Source organism: Tamandua tetradactyla, chromosome 16 (genome assembly GCF_023851605.1).
Source record: "Tamandua tetradactyla isolate mTamTet1 chromosome 16, mTamTet1.pri, whole genome shotgun sequence".
NCBI lineage: Eukaryota > Metazoa > Chordata > Mammalia > Pilosa > Myrmecophagidae > Tamandua > Tamandua tetradactyla.
Window position 1 is genome coordinate 61,146,054 of NC_135342.1, and position 21,324 is coordinate 61,167,377.

At 55.1% G+C, this 21,324-nt stretch overlaps 2 protein-coding genes across 2 annotated transcripts in view; one reads left to right on the forward strand and one right to left on the reverse strand.

Moving 5' to 3' along the window:
• The first annotated feature begins 8,783 nt into the window (after positions 1-8,783).
• Positions 8,784-14,382, forward strand: HSD11B2 (hydroxysteroid 11-beta dehydrogenase 2). Its single transcript, XM_077132737.1, has 5 exons — positions 8,784-9,160; positions 12,480-12,692; positions 12,806-12,991; positions 13,098-13,235; positions 13,438-14,382. The coding sequence occupies exons 1-5, from the start codon at positions 8,896-8,898 to the stop codon at positions 13,839-13,841; spliced, it is 1,206 nt and encodes a 401-aa protein (XP_076988852.1). The 5' UTR covers positions 8,784-8,895; the 3' UTR covers positions 13,842-14,382.
• Positions 14,383-14,929: 547 nt separating this feature from the next.
• ATP6V0D1 (ATPase H+ transporting V0 subunit d1) overlaps positions 14,930-21,324 on the reverse strand; it is a 39,619-nt gene continuing 33,224 nt past the window's right edge. Inside the window, exons 3-8 of the mRNA XM_077132738.1 lie at positions 20,852-21,030; positions 19,428-19,507; positions 16,072-16,149; positions 15,773-15,949; positions 15,587-15,664; positions 14,930-15,480 (exon numbers count right to left, since the gene is read on the reverse strand). Coding sequence (XP_076988853.1) covers positions 15,319-15,480; positions 15,587-15,664; positions 15,773-15,949; positions 16,072-16,149; positions 19,428-19,507; positions 20,852-21,030 — 754 coding nt within the window. The 3' untranslated portion in view covers positions 14,930-15,318. The remainder of the gene's footprint in view (positions 15,481-15,586; positions 15,665-15,772; positions 15,950-16,071; positions 16,150-19,427; positions 19,508-20,851; positions 21,031-21,324) is intronic.

The window sequence follows — 21,324 nt, forward strand, 5'->3', positions numbered from 1 at the left end:
TATGCATTTCAATCCCAGATCTGAGGAGGCCTGAAAAAGTGTCCCTGCGTATAAGACACAGAGTGCAGCCAATGGGGAGTAGTCACTGGTGTGTATAATTTAAACCTTACATGGTCTTTCTACCCAGAAACGATTCTGTCCCTTTCATTAACTAATGGAATTAAATTTCAATAATCAAATTAGCCTGGGTGGGAGGTGGTCAACCACAGCTCTTCTTCTCTGAGTTCAGTTTGTCTGGGTCATGTTACCCTCTCCTGCAGTCCCGGCATAAGTCACTCCATCCAGTTGACTTGTCCCCATGGCCACCAGCCTCGCCTGCCCCAGTAAGCACGGCAGCCTCCATCCTGACTGGTCTCTCCTTCCACTGCGGGTTCCCCCCACCCTTCCCCTACCCCATCCCACCATCAGTCTCCTCACAACTTATAGTTGTCTTTAAAAAATGCCAAGCTGATTCTTTTACATCCTGCTTATAACCCTCACTGGCTCTCCCTGCTCCCCAGGGAAAAGTATTTTGATACACCATAAAATTAGAATTAGAACCTCCTCCTCACTCCAGCCTCCAAGACTTCCCTTACCCCTCCTCTCCCGCTCCAAACTCCAGCTGATCTCTACAGCCTCCTGCCTCCCTCCCTTTCCTCTAAGGGCTCAGGCTCCCTCTTTTTTTTTTTTTTTTAAATGCAATTTTATAAATTCACATACCATATAATCATCCAAAGTGTACAATCAATGGATGACAGCATCATCACACAGCTGTGGATTCATTATCACATATTCCCCAAAAAAGTAAAAATAAGAATAAAAATAAAAATAAAAGTTAAAAAGAATACCCTCAAACATCCCATACCCCCAACCCCCCCCCCCATGATTTATCTATTGTTTGCCTTTATTTTCTTACTCATCTGTCCATACACTGGATAAAGGAAGTATCATCACAAGGTTTCCACAATCATACGGTCCCACCGTAAAAATTATATAGTCTAAAAATTATATAGTCTTGTACAATCATCTTCAAGAATCAAGAGTGCTGGATTACAGTTCAATAATTTCAGCTATTTCCTTCTAGCTACTCCAGTTCACCAAAACCTGAAAAAGGATATCTATATAGTGCATAAGAATAACCTCTAGTGTGCCCTGTTGACTCTATTTGAAATCTCTCAGCCACTGAAACTTTATTTAGTTTCATTTCTCTTCACACATTTAGTCAAGAAGGTTTTCAGTCCCACGGTGCCAGGGCCAGGCTCATCCCTGGGAATCGTATCCCACAGTGTCAGGCTCCCTCTTACACCAGGCCTTTACACTTAATGCCATCACTTCTACCTAGAACACTGCTTCCTCTAGGAAGGGCTTTTACGAAGAGGCCATCACTTCCACGGCATAGGGAACTGTGCTTTCTATTTCCTTCTGTCGGTGGCTCCTTGATGGTGTAGCGATCTGATTACAGCTGTACCTCTAGCCAGAAGCACCTTGAGGAAAGCAATGTTTGTCTTGCTCACTATTGCCTCCCTCACATAGAGCCTGAGACACACTAAGCACTCCATAAGTGTTTGTTGAATGAATGAATGAAAGGATCTTTCTTCTTATAGGGATTCTTTCGTGAGGCCTTTTGTAAAGAACGACTTGTTTGAATTATTTTTGGTGTAAAAATGGAATTTCCTATACTACCATCCCTTCAATATAGTAACTATTTTTTCCATAGCCCTTGTAAAATTGTTTTGTTGTGGTTTTTCTTTTTGTTGTCGTTGTTTTTGCTGCATTCAAGGCATTTTCCTCCCAATAATTTTTCCTTTTTAAGTGGCTTTATGACTAGTTTGTACTTTAACAAAGAAGTGTCAATTGGTATTTAGAATATTCTCTCAGCTTCCTTGGTGAGAAGGATCTGGCAGCTTTCCTACTGTTGATTGTAAACCAGTGAGGCCTGGGACATGATGTCACACTTCCCAAACTCTCACAGACCTAGGTAAAATTGATTCTGCATCTCGAGCTAGGGACAAGGTGTTTAGAAACAGCACCTTATGCAACAGAGCTGCTGGAGGGCTGTCCCTTGGAGGCAAATGAAATAAAAATCATGGCGTGTGGAAAATGTGCCAGTAGCATCCTCGAAACCAAATGATTTAAAAACTTCTCTGCCAGTAATTTTTGGGTTGTATTTTATGTTTCTTGGAAAACTGAAGGCTTATATTTACCATATGTGTTACCTAAGATGCAGGGGGAAGGGGAAAAAAAAACAAAAACGTTATTCTGGGCTGTAAGAATTTCCACGGTGCCCTGGTCAGTTTCCTTCTTTGTAACTGACCTTTCCCCATCCCAGCGTGTGCTCCCCTGAGACAGGTATTTCCATTGAGCATGAAATCTGTCTTTTGGCTTGCTCCTTTCTGTGGGTATTGGTACATATATGCGAAGTTAGTGGTTGTAGTTCAGAAACGTGCAGGGCTGAGACATCTGATTTTTTTTTTCCTCGAATACTTTAAAGCAAATTATGTGCCGGAACCCTCAGGCCTGCTCCCGGTGGAATTTCCTTTGAGTGCTCAGATCTCAAAACCTTATGTAACCTGACACAATTATCTTAAAAAGCTGGATTTTGAGGTAGGAATGAAGGTCAGATTGGGAAAGAAGTGTTCTCCCCTGCCTGGGGACTGAGTCATACTTCACTAAGACAATGCCCGATTCAAGTTCCAAAGTAAAATGCTAAACCCCTGGCACAGTGGCCAGAGGGGGCCTTTGCCTGATCTCTCTGAACAAGGCATTGCTTCACGAGGCTCCCCAGGGGCATCACAAAGCCCCAGGCCTGGCTGTCAGTTAAAAATATTTCGATAACTACCTTGAATGGCTGGTCTTTCCAGGATGGAAGCAGGAGCTGTTTGGGCCCCTGTCGGGCTTTAACCCTATCCACTGCAAAAGATCTACCTCTGCTAAGATGGGGGGACCCGTGTCAGTGGTTAAGCGCTGCAAATGGAGTATCTGTGGGAGCCTGGAAGCCACATTTTTACCAAATTGTCCAGGAGATCCTGACTCAGGCCAGACTCAAGATACCCTCCCGTCACCCCTGACAAGCCCGGTGTGGGTGAGGGGGCTGAGGACACAATCTGTACCAGAAGGCCTATAATTGGGGCTCCACCGGGAGGTGACCTCGCCTCTCGGGTAATTCAGGAAAGCCCTCAGGCCAAGAAGCTCTTTTCCTCCTTTTTGTTTTCACTTTTAGAAATACAAACCCGACCTGGCTATTTGCAAACCAGCGGTGAAGGACCTCCATGGAGAATAGGCAACACTCATAGGTGGTTGGCTTTTCAGGGAATTTGCTAGAGAAAATCATAGGCAAGGCTGTGAACCAAACCCCCCTCCATCTGGTTTCAGTTTGCTTAAAAAAAAAAATAAAACATACACAGACCTCCCCACCAGCAATCAGAAAACAGCCGCAGCTTCCCCAGTGGGTGGGTCGGTGGGGGATTGGGGGGAGGAAGTATTAGCCACCAGGGGTGGGACTGAATTATGTATATGCAAATATATGAAACCAAGCAGCCAACAGAAATGAATTTTTGTATCTTTTGCATTTGTTCTGCCAAGAAAAGGCCTGAATCAGGGGTGATGGAAAGCTTTAAGGAAGCAAGTTTTGGAATTAGTTTTAACAATCAAGTTGACTTAATTCTGCCGTTGGGAGACATGTTTTTAGTCCAGAAGCAAATTAAAAAAAAAAAGTTTGCTAATCTTTCATCTGGGTACTGCCCACTGCATAATGCTAACCTCCCAGGCTGAAAGCTGTGGTAGTGGGGGTGCGGTGGGCCGTGTGGCCTAGTGGTTAAGAGCATAGGGTCCGGATAGCTGCGCGGCCTAGGGCATGTCATTTAACCTCTCTGAGCCTATTTCCTCATGTACTTGCTTCATAGGAGTGATGTGAGGGCAGTAAACAAAATAAAGTACAAGCGAGCTGAGCACAAGGCCTGGCACGCAGCAAGCACACAGCAAGCACGCAGTAAATGTGATTGAAGATTATTAATAACTCAAAGCCATACTGCAGGATCCAAGAGGGATGGTTGCACCCACAGCCAGCCAAGCACTCCTCACAAGTGCTCTCAGCTGGGGCTTGCCTTTCCCCTGGGGCTAGTCCAGAAAACCCTGCAGAGCACATTCTCTTGGTGTTTCCCAAAGCTGAGGGCCCAAATTCCAGAGCATCTGCCTTCAATCCGGGAGACAGCAAAAAGCAGTCAAGAGGAGAGTACCAACATGGTTTGAAAATGCAAGAGATGATCCTGGCTTTCTGAGTCTTTCTGTCCCTTTTCCCTGGTAACCACAGTCCTGATTTTTAGGTGTCCAGCCCAGTCGGAGTGCCTCTAAAGAACAAGGGTTTCAGTTCACGCCAAGAACCAGCACACTCAGAGGCAAGCCAGGGACCCCCAGGGCTCCCAGGCCTGGGCTCAGCCCTTGCAAGTCCATGAGGCAAGTCCTCAGGCTTGGTTTGTCCCTAACAAGACCTCTGCTTCTGCCCCTCACCTGGATGCAGCAACCCCACTCCCAGTGTTCCCTCTCACCCCTTTCTCCAAATGATTTCCTGGTCAACGAGGAGAGGGATCTCCTGGGCTCAAGACCATTTCCAAGGCTCTCCTTTGCAACGTGTGGCATCCGTGGTCCTACATTAACCCAGCTCTCAAGAGCCCAGACCTCAGACTCATGAATACCTGAAGTGAATATTGGGGCTGGTCCGAGATTCATACTCAAATGTACCAGAGTTTGTGACCTGGAGCAATTTTCTTAACCTCTGTAAACCTTAGTTTCCTTGATGTTAAAATGGTGATTACGACACCCACTCCAAAGGGCCATGGGAAACCTCTGCACCCAGCCCAGGGCTTGGAGCAGAACAAAGGATGGTGATGGTTGTGGGGAGACCCTTTGTGCATGGGGTAAAGGTTGGGGGTGTGGTGGGAAGGGGTAGCTGCTGGGATTGGGGAAGATGATGCAGTCAGCTTTGGCCGTGCTGAGTGTGAGGGGCCTATGGGTGTCCAGGGCAGCTGGACATGTGGGCCTGGAGTTAAGAGTGAGGTCTTGGCTGGAGAGCGAGTGTGGGAGTTGCCAGCATGGAAAAAGGAAGATGAGCTCATGGCAGGGGGAGGGGGGGAGTGTGAGGAGTCCATGACCAGAGGTTCACCACATGGAAGAGGAGCTTGAGGAGGCCGAGAAGGAGAGCCAGGGAGTTAGAAGGAAACCCAGCAGCGGGTGGCTTTGTAGGTGCCAAAGGGAGAGAAGGTGTGGGGCAGGAAAGAGAGCCCAGCCGGGCAGAGGCTCCAAGAAGGCCCAGTCATTCAGGGGCTTGGGGTCTAAAAAGTCATTCACTGGTGACTTTTGGTGAGGGGAGGAGAGGCACCAAAGCCTCCAGGCTGGGAGCGGGGATGGAGGGGTTTTGTGGTTGGGGGAGACGGGGAGTAGAGATGGTGATTGTCTCTGAATTTAGAGAAATGTGGCTGAGAATGAGAGAGAGGGTGCGAGAACAGTGACTTGGGAAAGGCATGTAGGCTTGGGATGAGAGAGGTTCTGGGTTGCGGTTACCAGTGAGGGAGGCCAGAGCCTGCGTGCATGCTCTGTGAAGGCCCAGGGGTGAGTTGCTACACCGGGGGTGTCCAACACAGGGCCTGACATGCAAAAGGAGCTAAATAAGTTTACTGTCTTAGAGGAGGGGGAGGATGGGGTTTAGAACCTGGGCAGAGGGACTGGCATTGGCAGGCAGAGGGGCTCCTCTGCCATGGTGCCTATAGGGTGGGGTGGGTGGGTGGAGCCAGGGATGAGCAGGACCACAAAAGGTACAGGAGCTGGTAAAGGAGTGCTTACCTCTAGGAACACCATATGATCAGGGGACAGAGCCGTGAGGATTCTTAGAGACTGCCACTTAGCAGCCACATCCTAGACTACCTCCCCCACCCTCAAATCCAGCAGTCAGTCACTGGCCTTCTTCCCCTTTCGGAGCCGCGCCCTCCCTAAAGGCCAGCAGATGGTGCCAGTGAGCTTCTGGCCTCAGCTGGAGCAGCCTGCCAGCCCCCATCCACCTGTGGTCCTCCGGGCCGGGGAGGGGCATGCTGAGGGCCTGGCTAACCGGGTTTCTAATCCTAGGGCGCAGGAGGGTGGGGACAAAGGACCAAGGCACACTGGGGGCTGAAGGTGTAGTGGTTTGGGTGGTTCAGGGATTCTACCCCTTCTGGCTGCTCTTCATTCCTCTGCCCCTGCTGGGCCCTGCCTTATCTGCTCCAACTGCCTCTCCCCACTTCCTCTCTTTTCCCCTGAGGCCCCTGCCAACCCAGACTCCAGGTTCTGGCAGACTCTGGTTCTCTGCCCCCAGGCAGGCGCTACCTGGCACCAGGCCCCAGATAGGGCTGGGCTGGCCCCTCCCAGCCGTGAGTGCCCCAACCACCTTCTATTTCTACTTCCAGAGCAGCTCCACCTGATGAGGGGTCAGGGGTCAGCAGCCCAGGCCACAGGGGTTGGCGCAAAGATCCTGGGACAGGGGAGGTCTGGCCTCCTGACCCAGAATGTGGGATGGATAGGGATAGCGACCGAGTTTATTTTTAAAATGTGGCAGATTGTCTAGCCCCACCCAGACCCAAATCCCACAGAACAAATGATTCTGCCCAAGATGCATCAGTATTCCACATGCTGACTAAAACCTACCTGCCTCCTCCCCAACCCCCATCCTGGCCATCCTACTCCTCAGTCAAAGGCAATTCCCTTCACCCCCTCTCAGCAAACCTCCCTTCCCATCGTGGGCTTCTCAATGAATGAGGATCCTTCCTGGTTCTTTGCAGGACAGTGCTGGGCCCAGTTTCTCCATCTCTGTCTTGCTTTCTGGCCCATTGCTCTTGGACTCCTGCTCTAGCAAGCAAGGACTGGTACTATCTGTGTGGCTTTGACTTCGAAGTCTGCCCTGGCTCTCTGCCCTCGCTCCTAGCCCCACAGGGACATCCTTGATGGACTGAGGGGTAGCTAGGCCTAGGGGTTCTGACCTATCCAGACTCTACAACCCAGATCAGGAAGCCAGGCCAAGGGCACCATGTTCACCTTTGAGCCTGGAACACAGACTTGGAGGAACAGGAGTCAATGGATTTTGGAAAGGAAATATTTCCCTGAGTTTCAAGAGGCAGGGTACCCAGACAGAGGAAAAGAGAAACACCAGAAACACACACAAAACACTGATGTACTCACACGCAACACAGCAACCAGGCACAGGGAGGGACAGTCACCTGTGCTTGGACAAGCTATGGAGCCCCTTGGACATAAGCACACACATATGCTGGCACACCCAGGCACACAAGGTCACACACCCAAGGTCAGGGCCAGCCTGTCATCTGTCCTTATTGGAGGAGGAATAGGTGGAGGCACAGGAGTGGCTCTGGGTGGAAAATGGATGATCCACCTAGAGCCCCACCCACCTTGGGTGGGTCTGGCTCACAGCCCCCTCCCTGAGACTCCCCTGGTCCACCAGGGGGCCATGCCTAACGGCAGAGAGGACTTTGAAGGAGGAACTGCCTTGCAGCCCTGACGTGAAGCCTGGGCACCCAAGAGAAAGGAATGAGCACCAGCGCAGGAGCTGGGAGGGGTGACAAGAAGTCCATGACTTCTTGGAATCTGAGTGGGCAGAGATGAGGATGAGACACCGGGCAAGGCCTGGAAGCCCATGGGGAGCAGGAACCCCTGCAGTCAGCTGTACCTACTCCTCTCAGCATAGGACCTGGCAGCCAGGTACTGGCCAACTCCCAGAGCCTGGCAAAGCCCTGGCATGGATGTCAGGCCCAGGGTGCCAGACACAGGGGGGTGGGCAGGGTGGGGGGCAGCCGGGCCACACACAAGCACAGACCTTCCTACACACAGGCAGAGAAACGCACTACACTCACATTCACTTATCTCCTGGGTATTCATGGGAACAGGGCAGGGCCCCTTGTCCTGGGGACTGCTCTGACTGACTCCCCAGGTGTCTCCATGGGCCTGGCCCTTATAACACCTGGAGCTGGGGGTGAGCTGGAGGGTATAGAGGCCTAGCTGCTTCCTCTGACCACCCTCCCCCACCCTGTCACCACACATACACACATACATACTCTTGCGTAGCAGGAGGGGCTGGGGTTCCTGCATTCCCAAAGCCGGACCCTGGGGCAAGGGGGGTGGGGGGTGGGGTGGCGGCAGGAGGCCTGCAGAGTCTCCCAAGAACGTGGGCCTTCATTCCGCCCTCCCAGCTCCACGCCCCAGGCCGGCTTTGAGGAAGCAGGCAGCTTAGGTGTGAGCGCGCGTGAGGGTGTGTGCCAGGGACCTGCGGCCGCGCAGGGCGTGGAAGTGTGGCGCGTGTGCCCGCAGCGGCGGCGAGGTGAGGGTAGGCTGGTTTCCCGCGGTGTTCCCACGAGCCCGGAGGCCGCGGTGGTGCAGTCCGTGTGGCAAGCCTAGATGGAGGGTGTGCGTGTCCTCAGTGTTCGGTGCAAGTGTGAGCAGGGCGTGCTCACCCGACAGCGGTGGCGCAGCGGCCCTGGGCACGCGCGTGCGTGTGTGTGTGTGTATATGTGTGTGGGGGGGCGAAGGGGTGAGCGGGTGCAGGGCACGAGCGGGTGCAGCAACTTTGAGACTTTGTTCCAGCTTCTTCGAAAGCGGATCTGACTGCGGGGGCGGGGCAGGGAGGGGGAGAGCACCTGCCAGGGGTGGGGGGTTAGGGGGTGCCGGGGGAAAAGTGAATAAAGCCCCGCCCCCCGCCCCGCCCTCTCCCCGCCCCCGGGGCTCTTTATAAACCCGGCCCGAGGGCGCGCAGAGAATACGAGTTTCCCTCCTGTCGCAGGCCGGTCTTCCGCTGCACCCAGCGCCACAGCCCCGCGTTCCTCTCCCGGCTCCCCAGCTCGGACCCTGGCCGGAGTCGGCCCAGCCCAGCCCAACTTGGCCGCCATGGAGCGCTGGCCTTGGCCGTCGAGCGGTGCCTGGCTGCTTGTGGCGGCCCGCGCGCTGCTGCAGCTGCTGCGCGCAGACCTACGTCTGGGCTGCCCACTGCTGGCCGCGCTGGCGCTGCTGGCCGCGCTCGACTGGCTGTGCCAGCGCCTGCTGCCCCCGCTGGTCGCTCTCCCGGTGCTGGCCGCCGCCGGCTGGATCGCGTTGTCCCGCCTGGCGCGTCCGCTGCGCCTGCCGGTGGCCACTCGCGCGGTGCTCATCACCGGTGAGTGCGCGGAGCCCGGGGACTCCAGGCTCAAGGGCGGGACTGGGCACCCGAGGGGCTCCCGATGGGCACGGCCAAGGCGGGTTCTGCAGCACAGGTGTGAGAGAGTCCCCTTCCACTGGGTGCGGAGCACGAACTAAGTAGAAAGTGCCAGGCCCCTCCCCAAGGCCGGGTTAACTACCTGTGGCTGCAAGGAGTGTTGGAGGGAAAGTGAGGCAGGGAGTAGGCGAGGGAAAGTGAGTGCAAGAGAGTGCAGAGGAAACTGGCAGAGAAAAGGATATTCTCCTGGGGGTTGGGGGCTTATCTATGCCCCTCCCCAACAAAGCAGACTTAGGGGCAAGGGGCAGTGCCCTGAGGGACCTCAGAGGGCTTGAGACAGGAGGATTGCACCCCTTGAACTCTGCCTGACATTCCCACATGGGGATATCCCATCTCCTCTGCTCTAGGGGCAGAGAAAGGAGCTTAGATGGGGAGCTAGTATCTTGCTCCCCTCCCCTCATATTAGTTGGTATCCTTGAAGTCCAGAAAAGCTTGACTTCCACCCCTCCCTCCAAACTGAGGAAGCAGTCCAGGGTCTGTACCTAGCACTGTACCCCCAACCCTCCTGGACATTACTGCCTAGGAAAGAAGTCTTGAAGAGCTGGGCTCAGGTTCTTCTGGCCGCTTGGCTGAGCTCCCTTTGTTTGGAGTGGGGAATAAATCTGTCACCAGAGCAGGAGGGGAAGGGGGAGGGGAAGGGGGCCAGAGACCCAGCCGGAAGTGGGGAGGGGGAGAATGGCCAGGGGCTTTCCTCCAAGAGGGCACTGGCTCCACTGACTGGGGGGAGGGGCAGCCTAGCCTCTCCAGAACACCATAGCTTTGAGCAGACAGCTGGGGGCCACCACCAAACTTGCTTCTCAGAGATGCTGGTCCAGTAGGCAGCCCTGTATGATCAGATAGGCCTGGGAGAACTTTCCAGAGGAGGATATCCTATGGGCCTCAGAGGGTGAATGGAGATAAGTGAAGGAGGGAAGATATTTTGGGTTAGAGAATGGGTGTGGGACAAAGACTTGAGGCAGAAATAAGCATGGCTTGGGAAGGGACAGTCAGTAACCAGCCTGGCTGTGGGCATGTAGGAGGATCTAAGGTTGTGTTTCCTTGGAAGAGGCCTTAAAGTCAGCTGAGTTAGTGGACACTCGTTAGGGCTTCGGGCTTCAGCAAAGAGGATAGAGAAGGAGAGGAGGCAGGGTCCCAGGCCGGATGGGAGAACCCTAAGTTCAGGGTCCAGCCTGAAGCCTCAGGGGACTGCCATCTGAGGGGCTCCAGGAAGGAAAGACAGAGCCTTCTGGTCTGAAGCAGGGGCTGGGTTGTGGGTTCTGCATCTGGAGAAAGGGCAGCTCCCTCCTGCCTTCTCATTTGTGAGCTACCTCAACAGGACCCAGGCCATCTGCAAGTCCTAGTGACCCAGCTGGGCAGTCTTCCCTGAGATCTCACCTCAGGCATTTGTGCTGCTGCTGGTACTTTTAGCTTTGATCTTGAGAGTGAGGTGAGGGGGGATGCCCTTTGTGACTAGGGTTTCCCCCATCCCTGGCTGCAAAGCCTTGGGTCAGGGATGGAAAAAGGCCTGCTCAGTGGACCTCTATGCAAGCATCAGGAGCAGGCCTCCAAGGTTCCCAGGGCCTGCAAATTCTGGGGTTTCTTCTCTGACCACCTGGTTTCAGGACAAGAAGGTAACCAGGCCCTGCTCCACCTGCCGGCACTGTGTCCCGCATTCACCAGAGGTGCCACCCACCCTTCCCTGAGAATGCCCCTGAGAATAGCTGACCAAGGCTGTTCCTGGAGCTCTGCCCTGGGGTCGGGGTTTGGGCTGAGTAGCTCGGTGCCTGGCTGTGCATGCTGATGGGTGGCATGGGTCTCGTAAAGGGTAAACCCATGTGTGAACATTTTAGGCAGGTTGGAGGTAGTTACTGGTATCTGAGTGTGTAGAGGTGAGCAAGAGGGTGTGTGAGGTGTAAGTGATTGTCTGGAACCAGAGAGCTGAAACTCAGAGGCCTCAGTTTCCCTTTGGAGGGCCTGGCTGCTCTGGGAGGGAGTGGAGGCAAGTGGAAGTGCAAGAGAAGTGCTTATTCCCTTCCCCCAGCCAGACTTGCCTGGGAAGGACCCCTCAGCACAGGCTGGTGGGCCCCCAGTCACACAAAGCCCAGCTTGCAGCCCCCTGCCCAGCTTTGTTCTCAGCCTCAGCATAGGAGGCGGCCTGAGATGGGGAGGGGGTTGCTGAGCTGACCGGGAGTGGGGAAGGAAAGCTGCTTTGCTTCTTCTGTTCAGCAGGACCACCCTGGGGCAGGCTCCAGAGAGGCCCCTCCCTCACTGGCCCTCCCCCTCCCCTTGCTGGCCACCCACAAAGCCAGGAGCAGAATGGGAATATTCAAGGAAGCAGAGGCTTGCTTATTGCTACCATGGACCCTCACACTGGCTCTGCCTGGTGGTTCATCTCTCTACACACCAAAGACAGGAAATTAAGTCTCCAGGAGCGGTAACTGACCTCAGGACACATGTGGTCGTAGGAAGGAATTCAAATGCAAGTTTGTTCTGTTCTCCATCTCTCCAGGTTCCTGTCCTCAGAGCAAGTGGTCTGGGGCTGAGAGAATGCCCCACTGTTGCCACTGATTGGAATTCCAAGGTTGGGGCTCAGGGTGGAGACAGGAATGGGTCTCCAACTTGTTTAGAATCTGGAACCATAGTAACGGGTGTTGAGGCTAGGAAAGGAGGTGGGGGATCAGGTTGTATAGGGTCTGAGTTCTGGAGAGCTTGGACTTGCCTTGGAAAGGTTTTGAGCAGCTGAATGATACTGACATTTTTAGAAAGATCCCTCTGGCTTCTAGGCAGAGAATGGATCCAAGGGGCAAGATGAGATAGAACTAGAGAGGGAACTGCTTCAGTGTCCAGGTGAAGGAAGTAGAAGTCTGGACAAGGATGGTGAGAAAGGCAGGAAGGAGGTGGTGGCCTGATACCAAGCAGGCAGGATAACTCAAGTATTGCCTTACTCTTCATTGGCTGAGTGACTTTGGGAAACAATTTAGCATCACTGGGTCTCAGTTTCCTCATCTGTAAAGTGGGTACCCCATGCTTGATGGGATAGCTGTGAAGGAGCTGGGGCTGCAGGTGCTCAGCAAAAGGGACAATGCCTGACAGAGAAAGGCCTAGGAAAGGAGAGGGCTGCTGACTGCTGCGGGCTGTGTGCTGAGGGGTAAGAGCAGGTCTGGACGCTGCTGACCCTGATCACTCTGGGAGTTGTGTCTGGCTGGGCCACTGTGGGAACTGACTTCCCTGTCCTGGCCAGGTTGTGACTCTGGCTTTGGCAAAGAGACAGCCAAGCAACTAGATGCCATGGGCTTCACGGTGCTGGCCACCGTGTTGCAGTTGGATGGGCCCGGGGCACAAGAGCTACGCGACTGCTGTTCTCCTCGCCTAAGGCTGCTACAGTTGGACCTGACCAAACCAGCTGACATCAGCCACGTTCTGGAATTCACCAAGGCCCACACCACCAGCACGGGTCAGTGCAAGGCCCCGGGTGGAGAGGTCACGGCTGGGTTGATGCAGAGGGGTCAGGAATGGAAAGTTCTCTCCTGGGCTGACCTGTGGCTCCCATCATCTCTGTGTCCTCAGGTCTGTGGGGCCTGGTCAACAATGCAGGCCACAATGATGTGGTGGCCGACGTGGAGCTGTCGCCAGTGGCCACATTCCGTACCTGCATGGAAGTGAACTTCTTCGGGACCCTGGAGCTGACCAAGGGCCTTCTGCCACTGCTGCGCCGCTCAAGGGGTCGCATTGTGACTCTGGGCAGCCCGGCTGGTGAACCTCCTTCCCCGCGGGAGAGGGAAGGAAGTGGGAGGCAGGGGAGGGCTGAGGGAGTCCCTTGCGGAAGCTGAGCCTACCCCACCCCCCAATCCACCCCCAGGAGACATGCCGTATCCGTGCTTGGCAGCCTATGGGACCTCCAAGGCGGCCATGATTATGCTCATGGACACATTCAGCTGTGAACTCCTGCCCTGGGGGGTAAAGGTCAGCATCATCCAGCCTGGCTGCTTCAAGACAGGTAGAGTTGGGGGCTGGGGGTACAACTCGGGGAAGGATGGGATCTGAGGAAGAGGCCAGTGAGTGGGGCCTGGTGCTGGGAGGAGAGGGTCTTATCTGGGGGTGGGGTCAGGTCCTGGGAGGCATCGCACAGGGTAGATGGGCCAGGGTCTGGCTTTGGCTTCCCTAGCTGACCTGCCTTTGACCCTGCCACTACTTCCCAGAGTCAGTGCTGAACGTGGGCCACTGGGAACGGCGCAAGCGGCTGCTGCTGGCCAACCTGCCTGGAGAGTTGCTGCAGGCCTACGGCGAGGACTACATTGAGCACTTGCATGGGCAGTTCCTGCATTCACTCGGCCTGGCGCTGACGGACCTCAGCCCCGTGGTAGAGGCCATCAAAGACGCGCTGCTGGCTGCCCGGCCGCGCCGCCGTTATTACCCGGGCCGTGGCGTGGAGCTCATGTACTTCATCCACCACTACCTACCTGAAAGCCTGCGGCGCTCCTTTCTGCAGAACTATTTCATCAATCCCTGTCTGCCTCGGGCACTGAGGCCAGGCCAGCCCAGCCCTCCCCTGACCCAGGATCCAGACCCCAATCCAGGCCCTTCCCTGGCTGCGGCCCAGTGAGCCGTGGGCACATGTGGCCTGGCTGCTCCAGCACAGGAGGCTCCCTGAGCCCTCAGCCCTCCCCTGGCTTGTGTGAGCCCCAAGATGTGCCCCAGAGCCTGGCCTAGAAAACCTGTCCCACCTACTACTAGATGTCCCACTCTAGGCCTGGGGAGGCTGAGGTTTCCCAGTGAGCCTCTGGGCCTCTCTACTGTTTCATGAGCCCAAACATTCCCTCCTGGGCACTAAGCTCCACCCTGCACCTTGAAGAACTCAGCTGGGTGGGGTGTACAGTGCCAGGCTTAGCTGTAGTTTTTGACAAGACCCTGAACACAGTGCCTCTGCAAACTAAAGAGTGACTGGGTGGGTTGGGGCCCACCTCAGGATTGTTTCTCGGCACAGTGCCTCAGTGCCATGATTCAATGGGTGAACCCCAACTGCCTCTTGACAAGCTCAAGAATTAGGGCCCCAATCAACCACCCCAAACCCCCCAAGCCATAGGGAGGCTGCACACTCTACTTGCCTGATTGCCACTTTTTAAATAAAGATAAATTTTATTTCTCCTAGAATAGAGGGGGTGCTATGTTTGGAAGGGATGGCTGTCTAGTTGCCGGGCTGAGGTTATAGCTGTGTGACAGAGGTGGGGACTTTCTGGGTAAGCCCTGGGGCTCAGCATGGGGGCCAGGACTCTGGGCACAGACCTTACTGGGCTTCCCTGGCAGACTGAGTCACACTTCTTCCCTCCCCCCCACTGACCTCAGGCAAGTATTCATCCATACTCTGGGTTTCCTCAGTGAAATGGGAGTAATGACCGTGATCCCAGGCAGCTGTGGGGCTCAGTGAAGCAAACAGGGAGCTTTGGGGGCTCTCTAGGGCCAGGGCCCAGCTCCACAGGCCTGTTTTTCCATCTGCCTCCAGCAGAAGGGGCTAACCACTCGAGACTTCCCCTTCTGAGGAATCTGGGCTACAAAGGGAGAGGGCCTGCCCAGGGCTGCTGGCTGAGAGGCCACCCAACGGCTCAGGTAGGGGTGGCTCAGCAAGTATGGGGCCATGAGGGAAGCTGGGGGTCTGGGAGAGGCAACTAGAGCCCAAAGGAGACAGCAGACATCTAGGATCAGAGAGGGAAGCTTTATTCTCCCAGAGGAGCACACATACTCTGTCCTTCCCTGGGACCACAGCCCTGAGGGCACTGCCCCCTGGGGTTCTCAGATTAGGGAGGGACGCGAAAGTGACCACATGCTTCTCAGACATGTCAATGGCTGTAAACATAGGGCTGAGGGGGCCTCCTTCATTAGAGAGGGGGTTTGGTACATCCTTGGTGGGGGGAGCAGGTGCTCAGCCTCTTTTTAGTCCCAAGAGCAGTCTCAGAAGAGGGTCAAGAAAGGTGGGCAGCTGCTGGGACCATGTGCTTGCCCCAAGGCAGACACGTGGGCTGGGGCTTTGTCAGAGCACACACAGACACATACAGCGTACTGGTGAGGAGCTTCGGGCTGGGGACCTAGAAGATGGGGATGTAGTTGTCGATCTTGGCGCGGTGACGCTGGGCAATGCACTCAGCAATCCACACAATGTTGCGGCATTCCTGCTCCTTGAGCTTCACAAAGGCATAGAAGACGCCAAAGTGGAACTGGTTCAGGAAAGCCAACTTATTCAGCTTCACCTACAGACAGAGGCAGGTGTGGCATACCAGGGGCCATGTCCCCAAGTCAGGCCCGAGCACCAGCCACTTCCTATGACAGGTAGACCCAACGGATACTTGTACTCACCTCGTGCTCAAAGAATCGGTCCTCCAGGGTCTTATCTCCCGGGTTGCTGCCTGCGCCCTCGAAAAGCAGTTTGTACTCCTGGCCCAGGGGAGTAGTTGGAGCATGAGCACAAGGGGGTTTTTGGATTTGGGATGGGGGTACACAGTGCCCCCCGCCCCCCACCATCCTGCCAACCAGGGCACTAACCGGGTAGTAGTCAGCCACGTTCTTGACCTGCTCGTAGTCGTCAGCCCGAGCCAGCTGGGCCAGGCCCTCAGGGTAGAGCCTCCCACAGTGTGGAAAAAGCTTGGCACGGTCCTCCTTAGAAAGCTCTGTGCCGAAGGAGTTGATGGTGATGATGAAGGCGCGGCGGTCTGCTTCAAACTGTGGGGCCAGTATATGGCAGCAAGGAGAGAGAGGTGAGGAAGGCAGCAGCCAGTCAGTTGGCAGGGTTTCTGACTCCCCAGGGGGAGAACACGCCAGCAGGCAGGAGGGTGGGCACTCACCTCCAGGATGGGGCACATGGCGTCAGCTGTGGTACCGCCAAGGAGGGTGCAGAACTTGTAGAAGGATTCTAGGTAGGCCTGCATGGAGGCAAGGAGGTTCTGGGGGACTGACCAGGCCTCCCAATCCCACTTCCCTCCTCTGGCCCTGCCCCTTTTATGATGAGTCCAAACACCACACCTCACACCTGGATTGGCCAAGATAGCCCTGATCTCAAAGCCCCTGAAACATCCACAAATTCTAACTGTTCATCAGCCAAGCAACAGGAGTCTGCTGCCTACCACTAGGGAGGGACAGAGCAACTTCTGGCTGACCATGTGCTTCAGGGTACAGTGCCCCCAGCCCTTCATCCCAGACAGCCAGGCTTGGAAGGGGCCTCTGCCTCCACATATTGCTACTCCATCTGCCTTCCTTTTCCCTAAATCTCCTCAGACCTTCCCTCGTCCTGCCTCAGCCAACCAGATCTATGGCATCCATGGTCTTGTGGGGCAGGCTACTCCTAAGAGTTCACGGAGAGGGCATAGAGTGTGTGGTAGAGGCTACGCCAGCCCCTGGCCCATCTGTACCCTACCTCACAGAACGATTCCGCCTCCCATCCACCAGGCAGCCCCTGTGCATCACACTGCAAGAGCCAAGATGTTAGCCCAGTTCCTGTTGAGGGATGGTTACTGCTTGTGTGGATGTCAGCCTGCAGGGCCATGGCTGGGCACTTGGACTGCTTATAGGACAAGCACTTCCTGCCCAGGTAAAATGGATCTGCTGGGCATGAGGGGAAGACAGGTCAGCATGGGCCCGTGAGGGCTGTCTCCCAGCCCTCATTCACAGAACCAGTTAGGCATAGGCTTCCTTCCCCACACCTCTCTAGGCCAAGGAATGGGGATGGCTTTGGCACTTCTGTAGTGAGCTCCCTTGCACAGACAGCCTTCACTCAGACCCCCTGGGCCCATCTGGCTCCACAGGCTAGAGATTATTTTTCCAAGTTAGAGGTAGGCTATGAGGCAAGGAAAGCCCTCTGCGCTGAGATATGTCCTTCAGGGTGCACAGACCTTTCCACCTCCCACCAGCTCACCTGGGTCCACAGGTTCTGCTACCCCCCAGAAATGAGATGAGAGAAGACCCAGGAGTCCATGAGCCCAGGCCTAGCCTGGCCAGCAGCACGAGGCAAGCTGTGCTCAGGGGACAGCCTAAGGGTGACCAGTGGGGTCATGGAAAACAGGTCTAGGACTGGTCAAGGGGAAGAAACCTGGAGGGAAGAGCAGACTCCCAACCCCACCCCGTGCACAGAGGAGCCTAAGAATCAGTTGGCAATCAGCTGCTGACCCTCCCATACCTTAGGGGTGCTATTTAGTGCCTCTAGGAATCAGTCTCCAGCTACTCCCTTCTCTAAAGCCAGATGAACTTGAACACCCAAGCCTGCTCCAGTGGGGCCTGCATTTCCTTATCTGTGGTAGATAACAGATCTTGTGTTCCATGTCCTGCTACCCATCATTTGGCTAGCAGGGCCATACTGATTCCTGGGAAGGCTGATCCCAGGGTGTAGGAGGTCATTGATAAGCCCAGACTCTCCTCTAGAGGCTAGGGAAGCTGAAGAAAATGGCATGACTTCAGAGGCCCTTAAGTACCAAGGTCACCTTCTCACCCCTGCCCTGCCCCCTGGAGTCTGCCAGCCCAAGGCTGCTGCACCAGCTATATAGTCCCCACCTGCTGGGTAGCTAAGGGCCCACCTAATCTCCCATCTGTGGCTACTGGGCTGGGACACTGCCTGATGGGCAGGCGGCCCTGGCATGGTGCCCACAGCATTGGGTCGGGGTTTACAAGCCTGTGTCCAGGCAGCTTTCACCGGCAACTCCAGCTAGAACCAGTCAGACCCGGTGAGGATGTGGGTGAGGTTAGGGGGAAAGCCGCACCCCTCACTCTGTCTTAGAGTAAGGAACCTGGCAACAGGCCAGCTGGGAGGCAAGAGCACTAGGCACATGCACGCACATACATTCTCTCTGTCTGGCCTGTCTCCCTACTCATGGGTTGGGTGAGAGCTCTGGCTTTGCAAACAGGCTGAGCCAGGTGCAATCCCCAGTGCTGCCAATTACTTCTCTGAGCCCTCAGTTTCCTCATTTTACAATGGGGACAATGATGCTTACCTAGCTTCTAAGATGGTCCTGAGGATTAAAATCAATGCTCTTTCTACCTACAGTCTTGTCTCCTCTAATCCATCCCCCACACTGTGGCCAGAGGAAGCCTTTTCATAATACTCTGCCCTGTTAGAAACCTTCAATGCTGACCTAGTCCATGGGATAAAGTTCACACCTCTCTCTTGCTGTCCACCTAGAATCTGCAATAGCTCCAGCAAACCACTTGCCACTGGGCCCAGGCTCCATGCTCTCTCTCTGCATGTACCATCTCCTTGCCTGCATCCCTGCATCCTCCAGGCAGGCCCTATGCCCACCCACAGACCTTTGCTGTACTCTGGCCTAGGCCCCTGCAGGGAGTCTCGAGGGCCTGGGTTCAAGCTGAGACCAAGTGTCAGGCAGGTAGCTCCAACTGCAGGAGAGGATCCCCATTGAAAAGGTCTGACAGACAGATGTCAGGGATAGATATGTAGGTCCCTTGGCCAGGACCAGCATCAGTCCCTCTTTGGGGCCTGCCTACCACTGATCCAGGTTCCTAGCTATAGCCCACCAGAGGTCCTGGGCCCCCAGCTCAGTAGTTCACCATGGCTAGAGCCCTAATTGTCCCCGACCGGTCCCTAGCCAGCCCCCTTCCTTGGCTCCCAGCCCTGCTCTTAATCTCTTTGGGCCAGGTTGGTGCTGACCCAAGAATCCCGAGCCCACTAGAGGGCACGCAACCTATACCACAGTCTGGTAGGCAGCAGAGGTTGGTGAAGGATAAAGATGATGAGAAGCAGTGCTGACTCTAGGCCTGGGAACCTGAAAGGGACACGGGGAGCTGTTCACGCCTGGCTGGGTCCCTCCCCCCACCGTAACTGAGCACGCTATTGCCTCTGCTCAAATGCTTGTCCTTGCCAGCCATGGCCCAGGTGGGGTGGGCCTGAGGGCTATGGCCTGGGCGGTGGCCCATGACCCTCCTGGGTGCAGGGGGAGCAGCTGTCCAGGAGCCAGCTCTGACAGGTCAGGATGTGGAGCCCCAGCCACTCATGCTGATCTTATCGGAGCCTGCTGCAGGCACCATGGGATGCAGAACCTGTTCCATGCAGTCTTGCACCCATCACAGGAGCCAGAAAGTAAGTGGATAGCCCTTGGGATAGGAGCCGGGTACAGCTGCGTCCTATCCCAGCACCCCACACAAATGACCGCCCTGCCCACCTAGGGGCCAATCCCCCAGCGCTTGTGTGGAGCACTACCTTGTAGAGTGTGTTTCGGATGATCTCAATGTTCATCTCATCCAGATCCTGCTCTGAGATGCAGTCCTGGAAAAAAGCCGCTAGGGAGGAAAGACGGGGGTGTGAGGGGTGCGCAGGAGGATTTGGCCTAGGCGAGAACCTTTCTGGTGTTCAACTGCCCCTGCAAGGCACGGAGGGCCCCTACCACAGGGCCCATCTGGCCCAGTACCGGGGGGACTCCCACCCAGCCTGGACTATTGTCTTAGAAGAAGGAGAAGCAACACTCGGCCACAAACTGATCTGAGCTTCTCCTGCCCCCTTGCTTCTAAAACTGATTTATAAAGGAGGCAACCAGCCATAACATGATCTAATCGTTGCTGGGGCAGACCCAAGCTCAAACTATGCCAGAGATAGGCTTGCATAAGAGGCCATTACACCCTCCCTTTTTGAAGGGCAGCTGTGGATTCGGGGCCTGAAGCCCACTTCTCTGCACTCCCTAGGAGGGCCTGAGGCCATACTTGGAAAACCAGCATCCCCTCCTTAGAGCAAGGAATGAGTTCAACAGCTGGGTGGGTGCGAACTAGCAATCCAGTGGGCTATGCTGGGCTGGAGGTCGACGCCAGAGCAGGATCCCCCAGGAGGGCCTGTATATTCACTGGTCTATCTCTTCTTTAAAGATGGAGAAACTGAAGCCACTAACAGCCCAGAACTAGCTCAGAGTTATTGGAAGAGTCCATGGCAAAATAAGGCTAGCAGATAAGGCTCTGGCCTCTCAAGAACTCAGCTTCTAATTTAGTTTAGCTTAGAGCCCTGTGGTTCAATCCTCGTGGCTTCCTGGAGGTAGTACCCTGGGGCCCAGGCCTCTGGCTATGAGGACACTAAGCGGTGCTATAATGTCTTCCCTCCAGCCTCCAAGGCAGACAGAAGCCAGCAGTGTCTAGGTGGGGCCCAGCAGGAAGCTTTTGGTTCCCCTCTCTTCCTTGGCATGGCATGGACCCTGCAACCTGCTGGACGCTGCCTGACCTGGCTTCTGATACCTGCCTGGAGAAGGTAAGTGCAGCTGTTGGCTTCCTTCTGTGCCTCACAAGCAGCCAGCTTCTCTGACCCTGCCTAGGCTCCAGCTTGGAGCCACAGTCTGTCCTCAAGTACTAGCAGAATTCCTAGGGACCCAAGCTTCAATTTCTCTATACTTCATGAGCTTAGCCTTCCTCTGCATTCTGAGAAATCAGATCATTCGACAAAGTTAGATGGCCTGAACCAGCAAAAGCAACAGTAAAGGGGGATTTAGGAAAGAGTGGGGGGAGAAAGTTGAGGGGAAGATAAAGGTAGGCAGCAGTGGGCAAGCCTCACTTTCTGGCTCAAGTCATCCCCTGGGGGTCCACAAACCCCACACTGATACCGACCCTACCTGCCCAACTCCTCCCTTCTCCACCGCAATGGCTCACCCAGAGGTGTGTCCACCAGAATGGCATTGTAGAGTTCGGCAGGTGTCTGTGCAATATTCACAGCCTCCATCTGCTCGAAGCTGCCTAGAGGGTGACATTTGGGGACGAGCTCGGCAATAGAGCGCTGGTGCAGCGTGCCCGTGATGAGCAGGATCACATTGTCGATCATGTAGCTGTAACTATAGGAGCAAACAGCACATAGCAACCTATCAGGGCCCATAGCTCAGCACCATGCCCCTGACCCCACCAGCCCCTCAACAACATGTGTGACTCCCAGGGCTTGCAGATAAGCTCCACTGGCTTGTCACTTACCCTCTGATCCCCTACTCCAGCACCAGGAGCACAGGTCAGGCAGGGCTCATCCCTACTCCATGAGGAACTCGGCTCAGGGAGGCAAGGCCCACAGGCCAGCCCTATAGTGGGAGGGGGTCAGGACCCTGAGAGATAAGACTGCAAGATGAGTGTTGTGGAAA